At 38.9% G+C, this 15,160-nt stretch overlaps 1 protein-coding gene across 2 annotated transcripts in view; it reads right to left on the bottom strand.

Moving 5' to 3' along the window:
- Positions 1 to 2,116: 2,116 nt before the first annotated feature.
- CD86 (CD86 molecule) overlaps positions 2,117 to 15,160 on the bottom strand; it is a 57,368-nt gene continuing 44,324 nt past the window's right edge. The window contains exons 5-7 of one of the 2 annotated variants that reach the window (XM_081025182.1): positions 12,944 to 13,096; positions 5,074 to 5,119; positions 2,117 to 3,805 (exon numbers count right to left, since the gene is read on the bottom strand). In XM_081025182.1, coding sequence (XP_080881308.1) covers positions 5,088 to 5,119; positions 12,944 to 13,096 — 185 coding nt within the window. In that variant the 3' untranslated portion in view covers positions 2,117 to 3,805; positions 5,074 to 5,087. The remainder of the gene's footprint in view (positions 3,806 to 5,073; positions 5,120 to 12,943; positions 13,097 to 15,160) is intronic. The other variant, XM_081025183.1, reaches the window with a different exon arrangement.

Genomic DNA, 15,160 nt, shown 5'->3' with positions numbered 1-15,160 from the left:
TCTGCAACCAACCCAAACGCTGTCTCTTCTATGGCCAGAAAGCATGAGGCTGGGAAATAAAGGAGTGGAGGGGATGCTTCACCCACTTTCCCCAGCTCTGCCCCTTACTGAGTTAGTGACCTTGGGTAAACTGCTTTGTACCTAGGTTCCCTCATCAGCAAAATGGGCAGCGTAGCCTGATACCAACATCACGGTCATTATGAGGATTAAATGGGATAATGAATTTAAAGGGTTAGAAGAGTCCCCAGTACAAGGTAGATAAATAGCAGTAATGATACTACTATTATTAAACCTAATGACCTCTTTTAATTGTCCTTGGCTTTCTTTTCCCCAGATTTGGAACACAGAAGGTCTAGAGAATTTAATGTACAAAGGAGGGATGTTTTTATCAGAGGACATATTAATGTTTCACTCAATCTTTAAACAAATCGTTTTGAGGCAGTATCTTAGGTGCCTGGGGTCCATCGATGAAGAAGGTGGACACATCCCTGCCCTCACAGAGACTGGACAGCTTTCTTTTTTCCAGAATTCTTGTGCAAGTATTTATTTATCTTTAATTGAGACATAATTAACATATAATGTATTAATTTTAGGTTTACAAAATAATGATTTGAGATATATATATATATATATATATATATATATATATATATATACTGTGAAATAATTACCACAATAAGTTTAGTTGACATCCATGATCACACATAGTTACAAATTATTTTTTCTTATGAGAAATTTTAAGACCCACTCTCTTAGCAATTCAAATATATAATATAGTTATATAAATTTATCTTATAATGAAGGTATTTTCGAGGAATACTTTCACATTAGTCTTTGTTCAGTATATGTACAAACACATAACTTAAAAATTACATAGTATAAAAGGTTACAAACTGAAAAGCAGTTATGCCTTCCTTAACTCCACATTTCCCAGTTGTCCTCAGAAACAACCTCTCTCACTGGATCTTTTATGCCTCACTACTGAGATAAACATAGAATTATCTTAGACCCCTTTTCATACAATGGTTAGGGGAAAGGGAAGAGGAGAGGGTTTGAGATGAGTCAGAGGCTTCTAGTTAGGGTGACTGGAGAATGTGGCTACCACAGAGACGTTAAGAGGAAGAATGTATGAGTTGTGATCAAAAAATACAGTGGATGTTTAAATTAAAAAATATTATTACAGTAAAAGATACATTGCCATTAACCCCCCTCAGAATACTTCCTCTCATTTCAAACACACTTATCCCATTTTTCCTGTTACTTTCTGAAGTGTCTTTCGTAAGTGTCTCTAGTTGTGCTGTTGTGGCTGCCTCGATGTCCTGAATGGATTCAAAATGTTTCCTTTTCATGGTCATTGTGACTTTGGGGAAGAGCCAGAAGTCACACGGTGCCAGATCTGGTGAATAAGGTGGATGAGAACACACCATAATGTTTTTGTTTAACAGAAATTGCTGCACCAGAAGCAATGTGTGACACAGAGCCTTTCCATTGTGATTAGCAAATAATGTGAATGCTGCTGCCAAGTGCCATTGCACGGAAAGGCAGTGATCTTCAATATGGAAAATGGCACACTGAACCGTAGTAACAGGTAACAATGTGTGACAAGTTTCAACTTGTTTGGTGCAGTCAGTCTGGTGTGAGCTACAGTTGAGAGAAGGTGTGTTTTAAAGCGTGCCATAAATCATCCTCCACCACAACAACGTTCCGTGTCACACATCACTTCTGGTATATGGCAATTTCTGTCAAATAAAAACAATACAGTGTGTCCTCATCCACCTTATTCACTGGAACTGGCACCATGTGACTTCTGGCTCTTCCCCAAAGTCAAAATGATTCAGGACATCGAGGCAGCCATGACAGTGCAACTAAAGACACTCATGAAAGAGGACTTCCAGAACTGCTTCAGAAAGTGTCAACAAGTATGGGACAAGTGTATTTGAAGTGAGAGGGAGTATTTTGAGGGGGATTAATGGCAATGTGCCTTTTTCTGTAATAATTTTTTTTATTTAAACATTTACCATATTGTTTGATCACACCTCGTACATTAGGAAGACACACCTCGTACACCAGGCTATCAAGCTTGAGTCGTACTGCTGAAGTAAAAGCAGAAAATGTAGACTTTGAAATCAATGTAATATTAAAATTTATTGAGAACTGCTTGGTATAAAACACGTTAGGAACTAACAAGATGCTTAGAGTATAAAGAAGGCAGGGGATGGGCAGAACACACAAATGGTAAAGTTACAAGGACGAGCATGGCTAGCACAGCTGTCTATTGTCTACAGAACTATTTCTATAGCTTGGCCTCCCAAAGTTCTCTTTAGGTTTGGGCTGAAGCTGCTCCATCCCTCAGTGATGCTGCCTGAAAGCCAGGGGCTCCTAACTCATTTCCACTGGGCTAGTATATTCTTCTCCTGCACCCAGTTTTCCAGTCGTTGAGAATGATGGGCATAGACAATCCTCAGACGCAAACTCACTGACATTGTTCTGGGCCAGCTGATATCTCCTTAGGGCACCTGCAGGTTAAAGCAGCCTCTGGATGATTTACATCCCGGTCTTCCTAATTTCACTCCAGCTCTTTATCTCTCGGCCATCAGTTGAAAGAGTCCTAAGCCTCCTTCCGTTCATCCCATTATCAAGATGCTGGCTCGCTCTCCCAAGCTTTGCTTCCAGCCAGGTAAGACATCACAGCATCCTGCGTACCATCACAACCCCTCACCAACCACCCAGGACACTATTATCTGTTTGACGTCCATTTGGACAGATTGTCCCTCTGTTGCTTGTCCCAAGGCGTGTTGAAGGACTGGACAGACTGGACATTCGTGTACATTTCTGTTGGTCAACATCTTTCTTTCTTTCTTTTCTCTTTTGAATATTGTGATCTCTCCATTGGTTCTTGCACAGTTGTCCCAGGTCATTATCTCAGTCAGTTTTTTTTTAAAGAAGAGAAGTAGGGCTCACGATGCACAATCCAGTGTTCTCTGCTAAGGCTTGTCAATAGTTTGTTAGGTACACAGGTCTTCCTCAATATCAGCAACAACCCATACAGAAATGGCTCCAGGGTCTAGAGCTGGCTCCAGCTCCGTCTCTCCTAGTCTCCCAAATTTTGAGCTCGTCTGTCCATTGTTATCAGCACACTAGGCCACTGCTATCCTTACTGACCGACCCTCACAGAAGGACAAGGACTCCTTAGCAGATCGATTTGTCTCAGGGCATAGTAATTACATTATTATACTCATATATATTATAAAATGTTAATATTAACCCTATAAAGCCATAAAGTATGTAGCTCCCACTCAGACTGAAGAGGCAGGTGTTCAATCACAGGTGTACAAGATGGACTGAGGCACTCACTATCTTAGAATTCATGGTAGATAAAAGTCACTATTCCTGGAAATGGGAGTTCTACAGATAACATAATTTGTAAAATTAAGAAAAGAAGCCAAATCTGAAACAGGAGGTGTTAGTCCGAAACATTATTCCTGAGCTAGGAGCCAGTCAGATGGTCTTGGCCCACAAACTCTGAAATGAAAAGAAGCAGTTAAAACCTACTCCTGGCAGAGGGAGCAGAGCTGGCATTCTAGGGAGGCATCTTGGAGTCCCCACTATTGTTAATAGTAATATTTTGTTTAGAGACACAATGAAAAGTTCAGCCAAAAACTTGAAAACACAAAAAATGGATATAATCCAATGGACTTTACTCTTTAGTTAAAAATGTGTAGCACTTTTGTCACCTGAGGCTGTCTTTGAAATGTTATCAACACATTGGAGTTCATCAGATCTTTCAGGTACATGGTTTTCTACTCTAAAAAAAAAAATAGAAAAGAGAATTGGGTGAGATTTCACAGTAGAGTCACTTTCTTTTTCTAGATTTCAATGACAGGGCAGAATATAAGGGGCCATTGCAACGAGGGGAAACAAACTATGAAGAGAGAGGTGGAAAAGTGTCATCCATGCTTCCTTTAACGACTACCCTCTATTTTTGTCTAGGCCTGCCCCTGCTGTGTGCCGAGTCCCTGCTGCCTTCCCTCTGCAGGCATTTCAGCACCGTTTCTGACCTGAGACTGACAGGGCAGGCCAGACCTCAGCTTCCAGGCGCACCTTCCAAGATCCCTAGACCCATAGTGGCTAGTGTATCCAGATAAGTGCTCGGCACTCTGGGGTCCTACCTGTGTCTCTGTGATGACGCTCTTCACTGAGGGTTGCTTTGACCCCATGACAATGCAGCCAGAACCCTGATATTCTTGATGAACCCAGTTTCTCAGAGGGAAATGGAGGTACGAACGATCTGATCACATCATGTTGTAAAAGGACTGATCATGAGGAATCTTTGTGCATTCCTTTATGCACACATTCATTCTTCCAACAAATATTTATCGAGCACTTACTATATTCCAGGCACCGTGCTGAGTGCTGGCAGCCCAATGATGAGCTTAACTGACATGATCCCTGCCCTCTGTAGAGTTTAATTTAGTTCAGTTTATAGAGCTTAATATGATAGTTACACAAATATGTAAATATACTTGGTATTATGAAGAAAAATGACAGGGATTCACATGACACTATACTAGGCTAACATACTCTAATTTGGGAAGAATTTTTTAAAACGTGCTGCTTGAGCCAAGACTTGAAGAATGAGGTAAAGAAGTGGCAGAGAACATTTCAAGCAGAGGACACAGCAGATGTAAAGACACAAAGGCTAGAGGGAACATGTTATCACTCCTCACTTATTCATTTCTTCATTCCACACACGTAGGATAGCCACTAGCAGGAACTGTGCTAGGCACTGGGGTTACCATGGTGAATAAGATGCACCGCATCAGACCACTGGTATTGATTTTTTACTTGACTCTGACTGAACTTTTCATGCCCCTTGAGCACTGTGCATGGGACACCCTGCCATCCATTTACAGCTAGGACATTTTTCTCTAGGTCCTCACTAGTCTCACTTTCTCTCCCTGTCCATCAGTTCATTTGTTGAGGTCTCCGCATGTCTCAGACTTAAGCCTAATCAAGTTACAGACCCTCTGGGAAGCAGACCACTTTCAACAATATTGTAGGGTAAGGACTCACCTTTGCTTGGCCTGTTAATTCTCTTCCTCCTTCGTTTCGATGACTTCTGAAAGAGACAAAAACAACCTCAGAAAATGTATTGCCCATTTATACTAAAAGAAGGAAAGCTTGAAAAGGCTGCACAGTTTTAGGACTCAGAGAAAAATCATTGCAACCTTATATGTGGAATAGATGGTTACTTGACGCAGTTTCAGGCAGTGAGAAGGAGCACCTTGCATCCAAAAAGCAAATGCCTTCCTTCGCTCACTGTGCCCAAACTTCTAATGTTGGAAAGAGGTTTCTCACTTACAGCTCTACTCTTTGCTAAAATAAAAACGCTGCTGGGACAGGTAACATATTTGGTTTTAGCAATCATTTAGTGATCGGAAAAGAGTTTCCAATTCTTTTCTGAAAGCAAGGTTTAGGAGGAAAAGGAAATCTTGAAGGTATTGACGCCACAATGGGTTAGCCAGCTGGTACTACCAAATACTACATACACAGTGTCACATGTATGGGCCCAAGTAGGAAATCTCTAGCGGGCTAGACCTCTCAAAGCCTGAGTAGATAGTGGTATGGGTTTACTACTGATGCAACCTGGAGTGTAAATTCCTCTAGCTTGACTGTTGTAACAGTGTTATTGCCCCATGCAGAGCCTTACAGCAGGGGTTGTTAACCTGGGTGTCCATGGAAGAATTTCAGGACCATTGGAATCTTCTCAACAACATTCCTGATGGTTTTGAACATTTCCCATCATTGGTAGTTCATGTGTGTGCGTGCATATGTGTTTAAAAAATAATCAGCTTTATTGAGATATAAATAATATATAATAAAATCCAATCATTTTCCATACAGCTTTTTGTGAGTTTAACAAATGTATGCAGTCATGTAACTACCAAGACACAGAACATTTATATAAGCCCCAAAAGTTCCCTGTCCCTTTCCAATCAATTCCTTTACTCCAGCCAATCCCTTGGTAACAAGTCATCTGCTTACTGTCACAATAGTTTTGCTTTTTCTAGAATTTCATATAAGTAGGATCATTATAATGCATAATCTTTTTGTGCCCTGGCATTTTCATTCAGCATAACGCTATTGAAATTCATCCACATTGTGGCTTATTACTACTCATTCTACTTATTACTACTCATTAATACTACTTATTACTACTCCATTCCTTTCAATAGTTTCACAGTATTTTATTTTATGAATATACCATCATTCATTTATCCATTCACCAATTGATAAAAATTCAGGATGCCAGGTTTCAGTATTATAAAGAAGGCTGCTATGGACATTTTGGTGTGTGCCTTTGTGTAGATATATGGTTTTTGTTTCTCATGAGTCAATATCTAGGATTGCTAGGTTGTATAACAGTGCATGAGAATCTTAGTTGTTTCACATCCTCTCCAGAACTTGGTATTTATTAGTCCTTTTAATTTTAGCCATGTTAGTGAGTGTGTAGTGGTATCTCATTATAGCTTTAATTTGTACATCCCTAATAATTAGTGCTGCTGTGACTGTATAACTGTTTATTGGCCATTTATCCTGCTTATTCTAAGTATCTGGTCAAGTCTTTTGCTCCCTGCCTTTTGTTAAATGGATTGTCTTCTTATTACTGAGTAGTAATATATAATTATATATTCTGGATATAAGTCCTTTATCAGATACACATTTTTGCAACATTTTCTCCCAGACTGCAGCTTGACTTTTCATTTTCTTAACAAAGTCACAAGGCAAACATTTTTAATGTTGATGAATTTCAGTTTATCAATTTTATATTTTTATGATATGGTTTGTGCTTACTGTGTCCTATCTAAGATTTGGCTAAGGTAAGATTACAGAGATTTTCTCCTATGTTTTCTTTCACCTTTTAAATTTAGTCTTTTAAATTTAGCTCTTATATTTAGATATACGATCCACTTCAAGTTACTTTTTGGGTGTCTAGGTTCATACTTTTTCGTGTGGCTATCTGACCGTCCTAAAACCATCTACTGCAAAGACTATCCTTTCTTCCTGGAATTACCTTGGCACATTTGTCAAAATCAGTTGACCATGTGAGTTTATTTATTTATTTATTTTTTAGTATTTTTATTTATTTATTTATTTATTTATTTATTTATTTATTTATTTATTTATTTAAGGAGGGCGCAGCTCACAGTTGCTCCTGTGGGGATCAAACCAGCAACCTTGGTGTTATTAGCACCTCGCTCTAACCAACTGAGCCAACTGGTTACCCCAATGAGTTTATTTTTTTGACTCTCCATTTTGTTCAGTTGATTGATCATCAGCTGCTTTTGAGGATTCCGGGGTATAAACTGTGTTGTTTCTTGGGTTTTCCAACTGACAGATAAGATTTGGCTGTCATGCCTTGCTATTTATCACTCATCCATCTATCTACTTTTCAGATTCCAAACTGTTGTCTCCTTTGTTACTCTTGTACTTCATTACTATAGCTGTATAGAAAATCTTGAAATTAGGTAGCTTAAGTCCTCCATCTTTATTCTTATTTTTCAGAACTGTTTTGGCAATTGTAAGTCTTTTGCATTTCCACATAACTTTTAGAATTAGCTTTTTAATTTTCACGGAACGACCTGCCAGGATTTTGATCCATAAATAAATCTAGGGAAAACTGGTATCTTAATATCTAGTCTTCTGATCCATGAACATGGAATATAACTCCATTTATTCAGGTCACCTTAATTTCTGTTAAGCAGTAATGTTTTGTAGTTTTAGTATACAGCTCTTATATTTGTTTTTAAAAATGTATTCCCAAGCTTTTAGTAATATTTGATGATACTGTAAATGGTATTTAAATTTTTTGCAGTATCTAATTTTTTGTTGTCAGTATATAGACATACAATTCATTATGATTTTGTGTATTGACCTCGTATGCTGTGACTTTGCTGCACTTAATTAGTTCTAATAGTTTTTAATAGATTTCTTAGGCTTTTCTACAAACATGATCATATTATTTCCAAAAAAAGAGACTTTTGCTTCTTCCTTTTCAATATGTATGCCTTTTATTTCTTTTTCTAGACCTACTGCACTGACTAGGACCTCTAGTACAATATTAAACAAAAATAGTGAGAGTGACATCCTTACTTTATTCCTGATCTTAGGGGGAAAGCAATCAGTCTTTTATCATTAATATGATGCTAACTGAAAAAGTTTAGTAGATGTCTTTTGTCAGGTTGAGGAAGTTCCTTTGTATTCCTACTATTATGAGAGTTTTTCCTTCTTTTTTAAAATTATGAATGGGCATTAATTTTGCCAAATGCTTTTTCTGTATCCATTGACATGATCACATGGTTTTTCTTTTTAGTCTGTCAATATGGTGAATTCTAATGCTTGGTTTTTATATGTTGAACCTACTTTATATTCCTGGAATAAACCCCACTTTATCATGACATATCATACTTTTAATATACTGCTAGATTTTAGTTGCTAATTTTGTTAAGAATTTTGGCATCTGTGTTCATAAAGGATGTGTGTAGTTTTCTTTTCTTGTAATTTTTTTTTCTAGTTTTGGTATCAGGGCTCCCCCTACCTTCAGAGCAGCCTGGATACTGCTTTAGGCAGTTAATTGGGGGCAATCACAGGGCTCACTTCATCATTTTTCTTCTCTCAGGGACTATGGTTTTCTGCAGCCTATTGTCCAATGTCTGAAAACAATTGTTTTATGTAGTTTGTCTGATTTCTATTGTTTATGGCAGAAGGGCAATTCCTGTAGCAGTTAATCCTTCATGTGAGGAAGGAGAAGTCTGTGTCTCCAAAAACGAGCTTTAATTATTAGAAAAGTCTCTTATTTCCTTACACTTTCTTATAAACTTCATCCATTGAGACATCCTTTGGGGCCACAGTTAAATATCTTTGTACCCTATGGCAGCTCTTCAAATATATGAAGGCAGTACTTGTGTCCTCCCCAAGATTTTTGTGTCCTCCCCAAGATTTTTTTCTGGCTAAGTTTCCTTGGTTACTTGAGCTATTTCTTATCTGACTAAGCTTCCAGAAATAATAAATCTGGTCAGGTTCTATTTTTGCCAATGTTCCTCTTAAAAATAATGGTTCTTACAGTTAAATAGAGTATTTCTGATGTCTGCAGACCAACGCAGAATAATTAAATCATCCTTTTATAGCCATGACAAAATCATCACCATTAAAAAACAAAAACAAAACAAACAAACAAAAAAACTTTTGTTAAAGTAAAAGCAGACAATAAAAACACAGGTTCTAAACTTTTTTGTTTGTTTGTTTGTTTGTTTTTTGGTTCTAAACTTTTGGATTCAATTACAAATTTATCATTTTGAAGGGCAGGTGTGATGATATCACCAACTTTCAGTTTTTAAGTGCTGTGTAGGTTTCTATTTAAATGGTGGTGAAAACGATTTATTTGAGAAAAGACACTTGCCCTTTAAGAAGTCATTCCTGAAAGAGCTGAGACTCTTTCAGGTTTGGTGGAGGGAGGCAAGTTGTAAAAACTGTTGGTTGTTAGGGCAGTATTACATACAGATTTCAGTCACACAAGACCCAAATGAGGAAGTAAAACTTCAGGAGGAGCTATTTTAGTCTATCTCCCCAATGGGTAAGCTGATAGGGTACCTTCTGATTAGGAAAATACAGTAATTCAAGGTTATAGTTTCTCATGTCCTATCTGCCTTGTTTGAGAAAACAAAAAGAGAGAAGAGAGATTAGAAACCAGCTAGAGCAACCATGGCATTTCCTTTTTATTAATTTAACAGCCTAAACAGGGTAAATATGTATGGTGGAGGCAAAAAAAAAAAAAAAAAACAACCCACTATAATTACTGAACAAATGCTGGAAAGGATTATTGACACCAAGTTAGTCTGAGAACCATCTCCTCTGAGAAAAAGATTAATATTGGATTAGGAGGAAGCTCCATTTTTGGAGAAATTCCTACTTGTCATCAATAAGCTTGTGTTTCTGTAGATAGATCCTGACTGCTTCCATGTCTGTCTATTGGCAGAATTTAGTTCCTTGCGGCTGGAGGACTGAGATCCCCATTTCCTTGCAGGCTCTCAGTCATTTATCATTAATATGCTAACTGAAAAAGTTTAGTAGATGTCTTTTGTCAGGTTGAGGAAGTTCCTTTGTATTCCTACTATTATGAGAGTTTTTCCTTCTTTTTTAAAATTATGAATGGGCATTAATTTTGCCAAATGCTTTTTCTGTATCCATTGACATGATCACATGGTTTTTCTTTTTAGTCTGTCAATATGGTGAATTCTTTCTTTCTTTCTTTCTTTCTTTCTTTCTTTCTTTCTTTCTTTCTTTCTTTCTTTCTTTCTTAATTTATTGGGGTGACAATTGTTAGTAAATTTACGTAGATTTCAGGTGTACAATTCTGTATTACATCATCTATAAATCCCATTGTGTGTTCACCACCCAGAGTCAGTTCTCCTTCCAATTATGGTGAATTCTAACGCTTGGTTTTTATACGTTGAACCTACTTTATATTCGTGGAATAAACCCCACTTTATCATGACATATCATACTTTTAATATGTTGCTAGATTTTAGTTGCTAATTTTGTTAAGAATTTTGGCATCTATGTTTATAAAGGATGTGTGTAGTTTTCTCAGCTTCAAGAGGCTGCTTACATTTCTTGACTGATGGGCCCCTCCTCCATCTTCAAAGCCCACAATGGTGGGTTGAGCCTGTCGCAAGCTTTGGATCTCTCCTTCTTCCATTTCACCTTTCTAACCAAGGTGGGAAAAGTTCTCTGACTCATGTGATTCGATTGGGTCTACTTGGACAATCTAGGGTGCTGTCATCATCTTAAGGCCAGTACCTTAATCACATATGTAAAGTCCCTTTTCCTATGTAAGATACATATTATAGATTCTGGGGTATAAGAGATAACCTTGTGGGGGGCATTATTCTGTTTATCATATAGCCAATGCCAGAGGTATTCACAAAGCAAATTCAGACATTGCTGAAGTTATAGAACCCAAATTTACAAATATCTCATACCCACATGTCATAGTTACTTGGTATAGTCCTTTGCTCCAGTGATATCAAGCTCTTCTCTTTGACCAAACTCAATGGCACAGGTGACTGTCCGACCAAACAACTTTTCCTACCAATATTCTTTATCACATTCTTGGGGGGTCACACTTGTGCTGTGCTGTTATCTTCTGCCTTTTATCACTCATAGCTCAATTTGACCATCTCATATGTACACACATAGCTTCTTACAGCCCCTTCCAACTTCTCTCATGTGTACACATACGTCCTCCTCTTTAACTCCCTTATCTAGTCTCCTGAATTTCTCTGATTGCCTATTGGGGAAAAAAACATTCTTACTTTCTTTTTCTTCATCCCTTCTTTGTTTCATTTGTGAGCTAATCATTCCAGTGTAAAAGTAAATCTAGGGGACAGCTTATTCTCAAGCTAAAGGTTGCTTCTACACATTTAGCCAAATGTAAGGGCCATAAGATAGAAAGAAAGAGAAGCTCAAAACTCTCATCTTGAAAAGTCAAAGCCTGGACAAGTCTAGTACATCAGTGCATCTGATCCTATGCTCTGAAGTTTACACTTTCTTCCTAAAAATTTCTCAGCACACCCCTTGCTTTGGTAGTGTAAACTTCTCTGTCATATACTTTGTGTTAATTTATTGAAATTGGGTAATCACTCCCCAATTTTCTGTTTTTAAAATACAGCAGGATGAAATGAATGAGTGCTAATGTCATCCATCTGTTTTCTCAATGGATCTTAAAATTAGTACACTGAAATCTTAAATAAGGTGCTGACCAGAAGCATTACTCATCTAATACTTTTTACCATAAGTGAGTAAGAAGATTACCTTAATTATCAACACCAACCAAACTTCCACTGGAGGCAATTACTGAGATAAAGTCCAAGCTTGTCTTACAACTTCACTCAAACTAACCCAAACCACATACAGGCACGGGATTATTACAAAGGAATCACTGTGCCCCCCCCACCCCACCCCGTGAAACATAGGCCACTTTTATAAGGGAGGCTGATGAATACAGTGCTGTTTATAATGGGAAAACTATGGAAACAACACATGTGTCCAACAATATGGAGTTAATTAAATAAATTAAGGGATATCCACGTAACAGACTATCTCACAGCCAATTAAAATGATGCTATAGAATGATATGTAATGACATTGAATATTTTCTTCCTGTGTTTTGTATTAAAAAGCTACAAAAAAGTGATATTATCCAAATTGCAAAAAATAGTCCTTATAATATTATTCCATCTATGAAAAATAACATACATTTATACATAGAAAAATCTGGACAAGGTACACTAAAATGTTGTAAGCATAATAATTTTTTTCTCACTAGTGGAACTATAGGTGATTTTACTTTCCATGTATTTGGTAATGGATGTATAATACTTGGTAATCACCAAAAGTTAATGTTATTTTTAAAAATCAGGGGAGAACCATTCACCTAACTTATTTCTCAGGAAACCTAGACTTTTAGAGATGAGAAGGTGACTCTCATGGTTATCTATCGCTCCCCTCCTCACCACCCATACTTGAACACCCCCAGGTCCCTAATCACTAACATTTAGAAGTATCTTCACCAGTTTCCTTCATTGAATTCTCACAGTAACCTCAAGAAGTAAGTAGGTAAAGCAAGGAATAATCCACTTTGTCCGGAAACTGGAAGTATATTTGTAAACCTTAGAGGTTAGAAATGTTGCCTTTCCTAGAAATTCAGAGCAACATTATCAGTTGCTGAGTCCCATCTACATGGGTTCCAAACCTTGAGGGGAAACCTTTTCCTCTAACCACTTGCTGACTTTTTTGCCAGTCTGGGCTCAACCAATGAGCTCCAGAAGACAGCTGATAGGGAAGTATCTGCACTCTGCAAAGAGAACAAGCACTGACTCACCACATTCATGAGAGGGGCCAGGCTGCTTCTTCTTCCTTGTCTTTACTATTAGAGAAAACACCGTCACGCACCCAATGGAAAACAGTACAGGTAGAGTTGTAATCAGGATGCCATGGTCTGTGAAAAGCTGGTGTGTGTTACGTGACTTTGCATCTAGAAATGACCACAAGTTTTCAATCAGCCAGGAAGGTTGATTATAAGAGGTTTATAGTTACTGCTGTTCTATTATTTACATGCCAGTATCTCCCCAGGGCTCTAACGACAGAAGAGCCTGAAATCCCAGTCACAGGGTCTTCAGCAGCTAACTAAGAACGAAGCCAGTGCCTCTGGCCAAATGCCTGGACTGAGCTCCCTTCCCTTCCCGGAGCTGGGTTGACGATGACTGTGATCCAGAAGAGCATCCACCTAGCCCTAGATTCTGGAATCTGTGCTGAGGCTCTGAATGTGCAGTCATCTGCGTGATGCCCTGCTCCCGCAGCCCCCGGTCCAAACGTTTCCCTTGTAATAATTCCTCCAGGCACTATCATCTCTAGATCAGGTTCCAGATACCTCTCACCTGGACAAATATAACAGTCTCCTCACAGGCCTCCTATGTCCAGTTTTGGTTTTTGTTTGTTTAGTTTTTTCCACAGAAGATTTCCTCAAGCATGGCTTTCAGCGTGTCTCACCTACTAGAAAAAATTTGCTATCTCTTCATGCTCTGAGTTATCAGGATCAGAATCAGCTCCTGGGAGGTCAAGACTGACTTCCTTCCTTGCACGGAGACTCACAAGTCTCTAGGAAGTTAAAAAAATGGAATTTGGGGCAAAAACTTAGAACGAGTGGTCTGCTCTATAAACATTTATGGGAACAGTTCTGGGAGTTATTCAGGAAGACAGGACCAGTTGACCTTCCATTAACTTAGCTGCAATATGTGGACCCAATCCCTGTTCATCAGACCTTATGGAGTTGTTGGTACTGCAGATCTTATTCAACACTTTCTGAGTCTGTCCCAGTTTATCCTACTTGAGTCTGTTTGGCATTCCTAGTAAATGGGGGTTATGCTTGTTAACATGGAGACCTCTACCTTTTGATATCCAAAAAGGTTCTTTGACTCAAGGTCTAACCTATCTCTGATCAAGCCCTAGAATAGGGACACAGAGAGGCAAGCCTTGTCTTCCTGAGGCAGCTAGAGCTGAAACATTTCTGAAGATGGTATAGCTGGGAAGGTTTGGGCAATATTTGAGAAGCAGCAGAAAGGTGAGTCATGATGAGGCTATAGTGGTGGCCAGGCTCTATTCATTTATAGACTGTGGGAGCCATGGCACATCATGTGCAGCAATATCGGTGGCTTCAAGAAGGTGCTGAACTTCAGGGATAGCTTGGGAGAGGCCTCTTACTAGGCCAACAAAGGCTACAGTAGAAGCAACCAGGACAGGCTGGGGATCCTCACCATTTACTGAACTCTCAGAGGCAGAGGTGTTTGAGCAGAGGAAATCAGGACCAGGAGAAAGGATTGGCCCACTAGTAAAGTTGGCTGGTAGGATTGGCCCCTGAGGCTGCACACAAGAATATGTCCACGGGCCAAGTTATGTTTGAACCTCAGGAGTGAGGAGGCAGCAAAGCCAGAGGGTGGAATATGGACTGGGAAGGATGATTTAGGAGGGGACAAAGCCAAGGGCCATAGCTGGACAAGGGCCAATGCAAGCAGAAGGCAAATACGGGCAGGGAGGGGTCAGGATCAGAACAAGCAGTAATAGGACAAGTGTGGGTGCAGAGTGCCTTTATTCCAAGAAAAAACTTGCAGTTACTGCTACTCAAAGGTGGGGTTTCAAATATGCATGCATTCCCTCAAGGGCAAAGCCGTGACTTTAAAACGGCAGGCTTCTATTAGTAGACACTGCTTAGTTTCAACCCTTTCCTCCAGCTGGACGGGTCACCATACTTCACTGTCAACCTGCCACAAGAATTTCTGCTTCTGAGTCTTTCCTTAACACATATATACTGATGCCTACCACCACCACCTGTGCCCACATTAGATACTGCTAATTGATTGTTGTGGTCCTCTCACTCCCTAAGCCTAGATGCTGTGTCAGAATTTTTCTTCCTGTTCAAAAAGGCACCACAAGTCTGAATACCTGTTATCTCTTCACCACACTTATTAAGCCAATTATTTCTTTTATTGCGCTATCAGATCCCACTTCTTTTAGGAAAACTTCCCGGGCCCTCAAAGAACTT

This window comes from Rhinolophus hipposideros, assembly GCF_964194185.1.
Source record: "Rhinolophus hipposideros genome assembly, chromosome: 2".
Classification (NCBI taxonomy): domain Eukaryota; kingdom Metazoa; phylum Chordata; class Mammalia; order Chiroptera; family Rhinolophidae; genus Rhinolophus; species Rhinolophus hipposideros.
The sequence above is the reverse complement of the archived record's forward strand: the minus strand, read 5'-3'. Positions and strand labels throughout refer to the sequence as shown.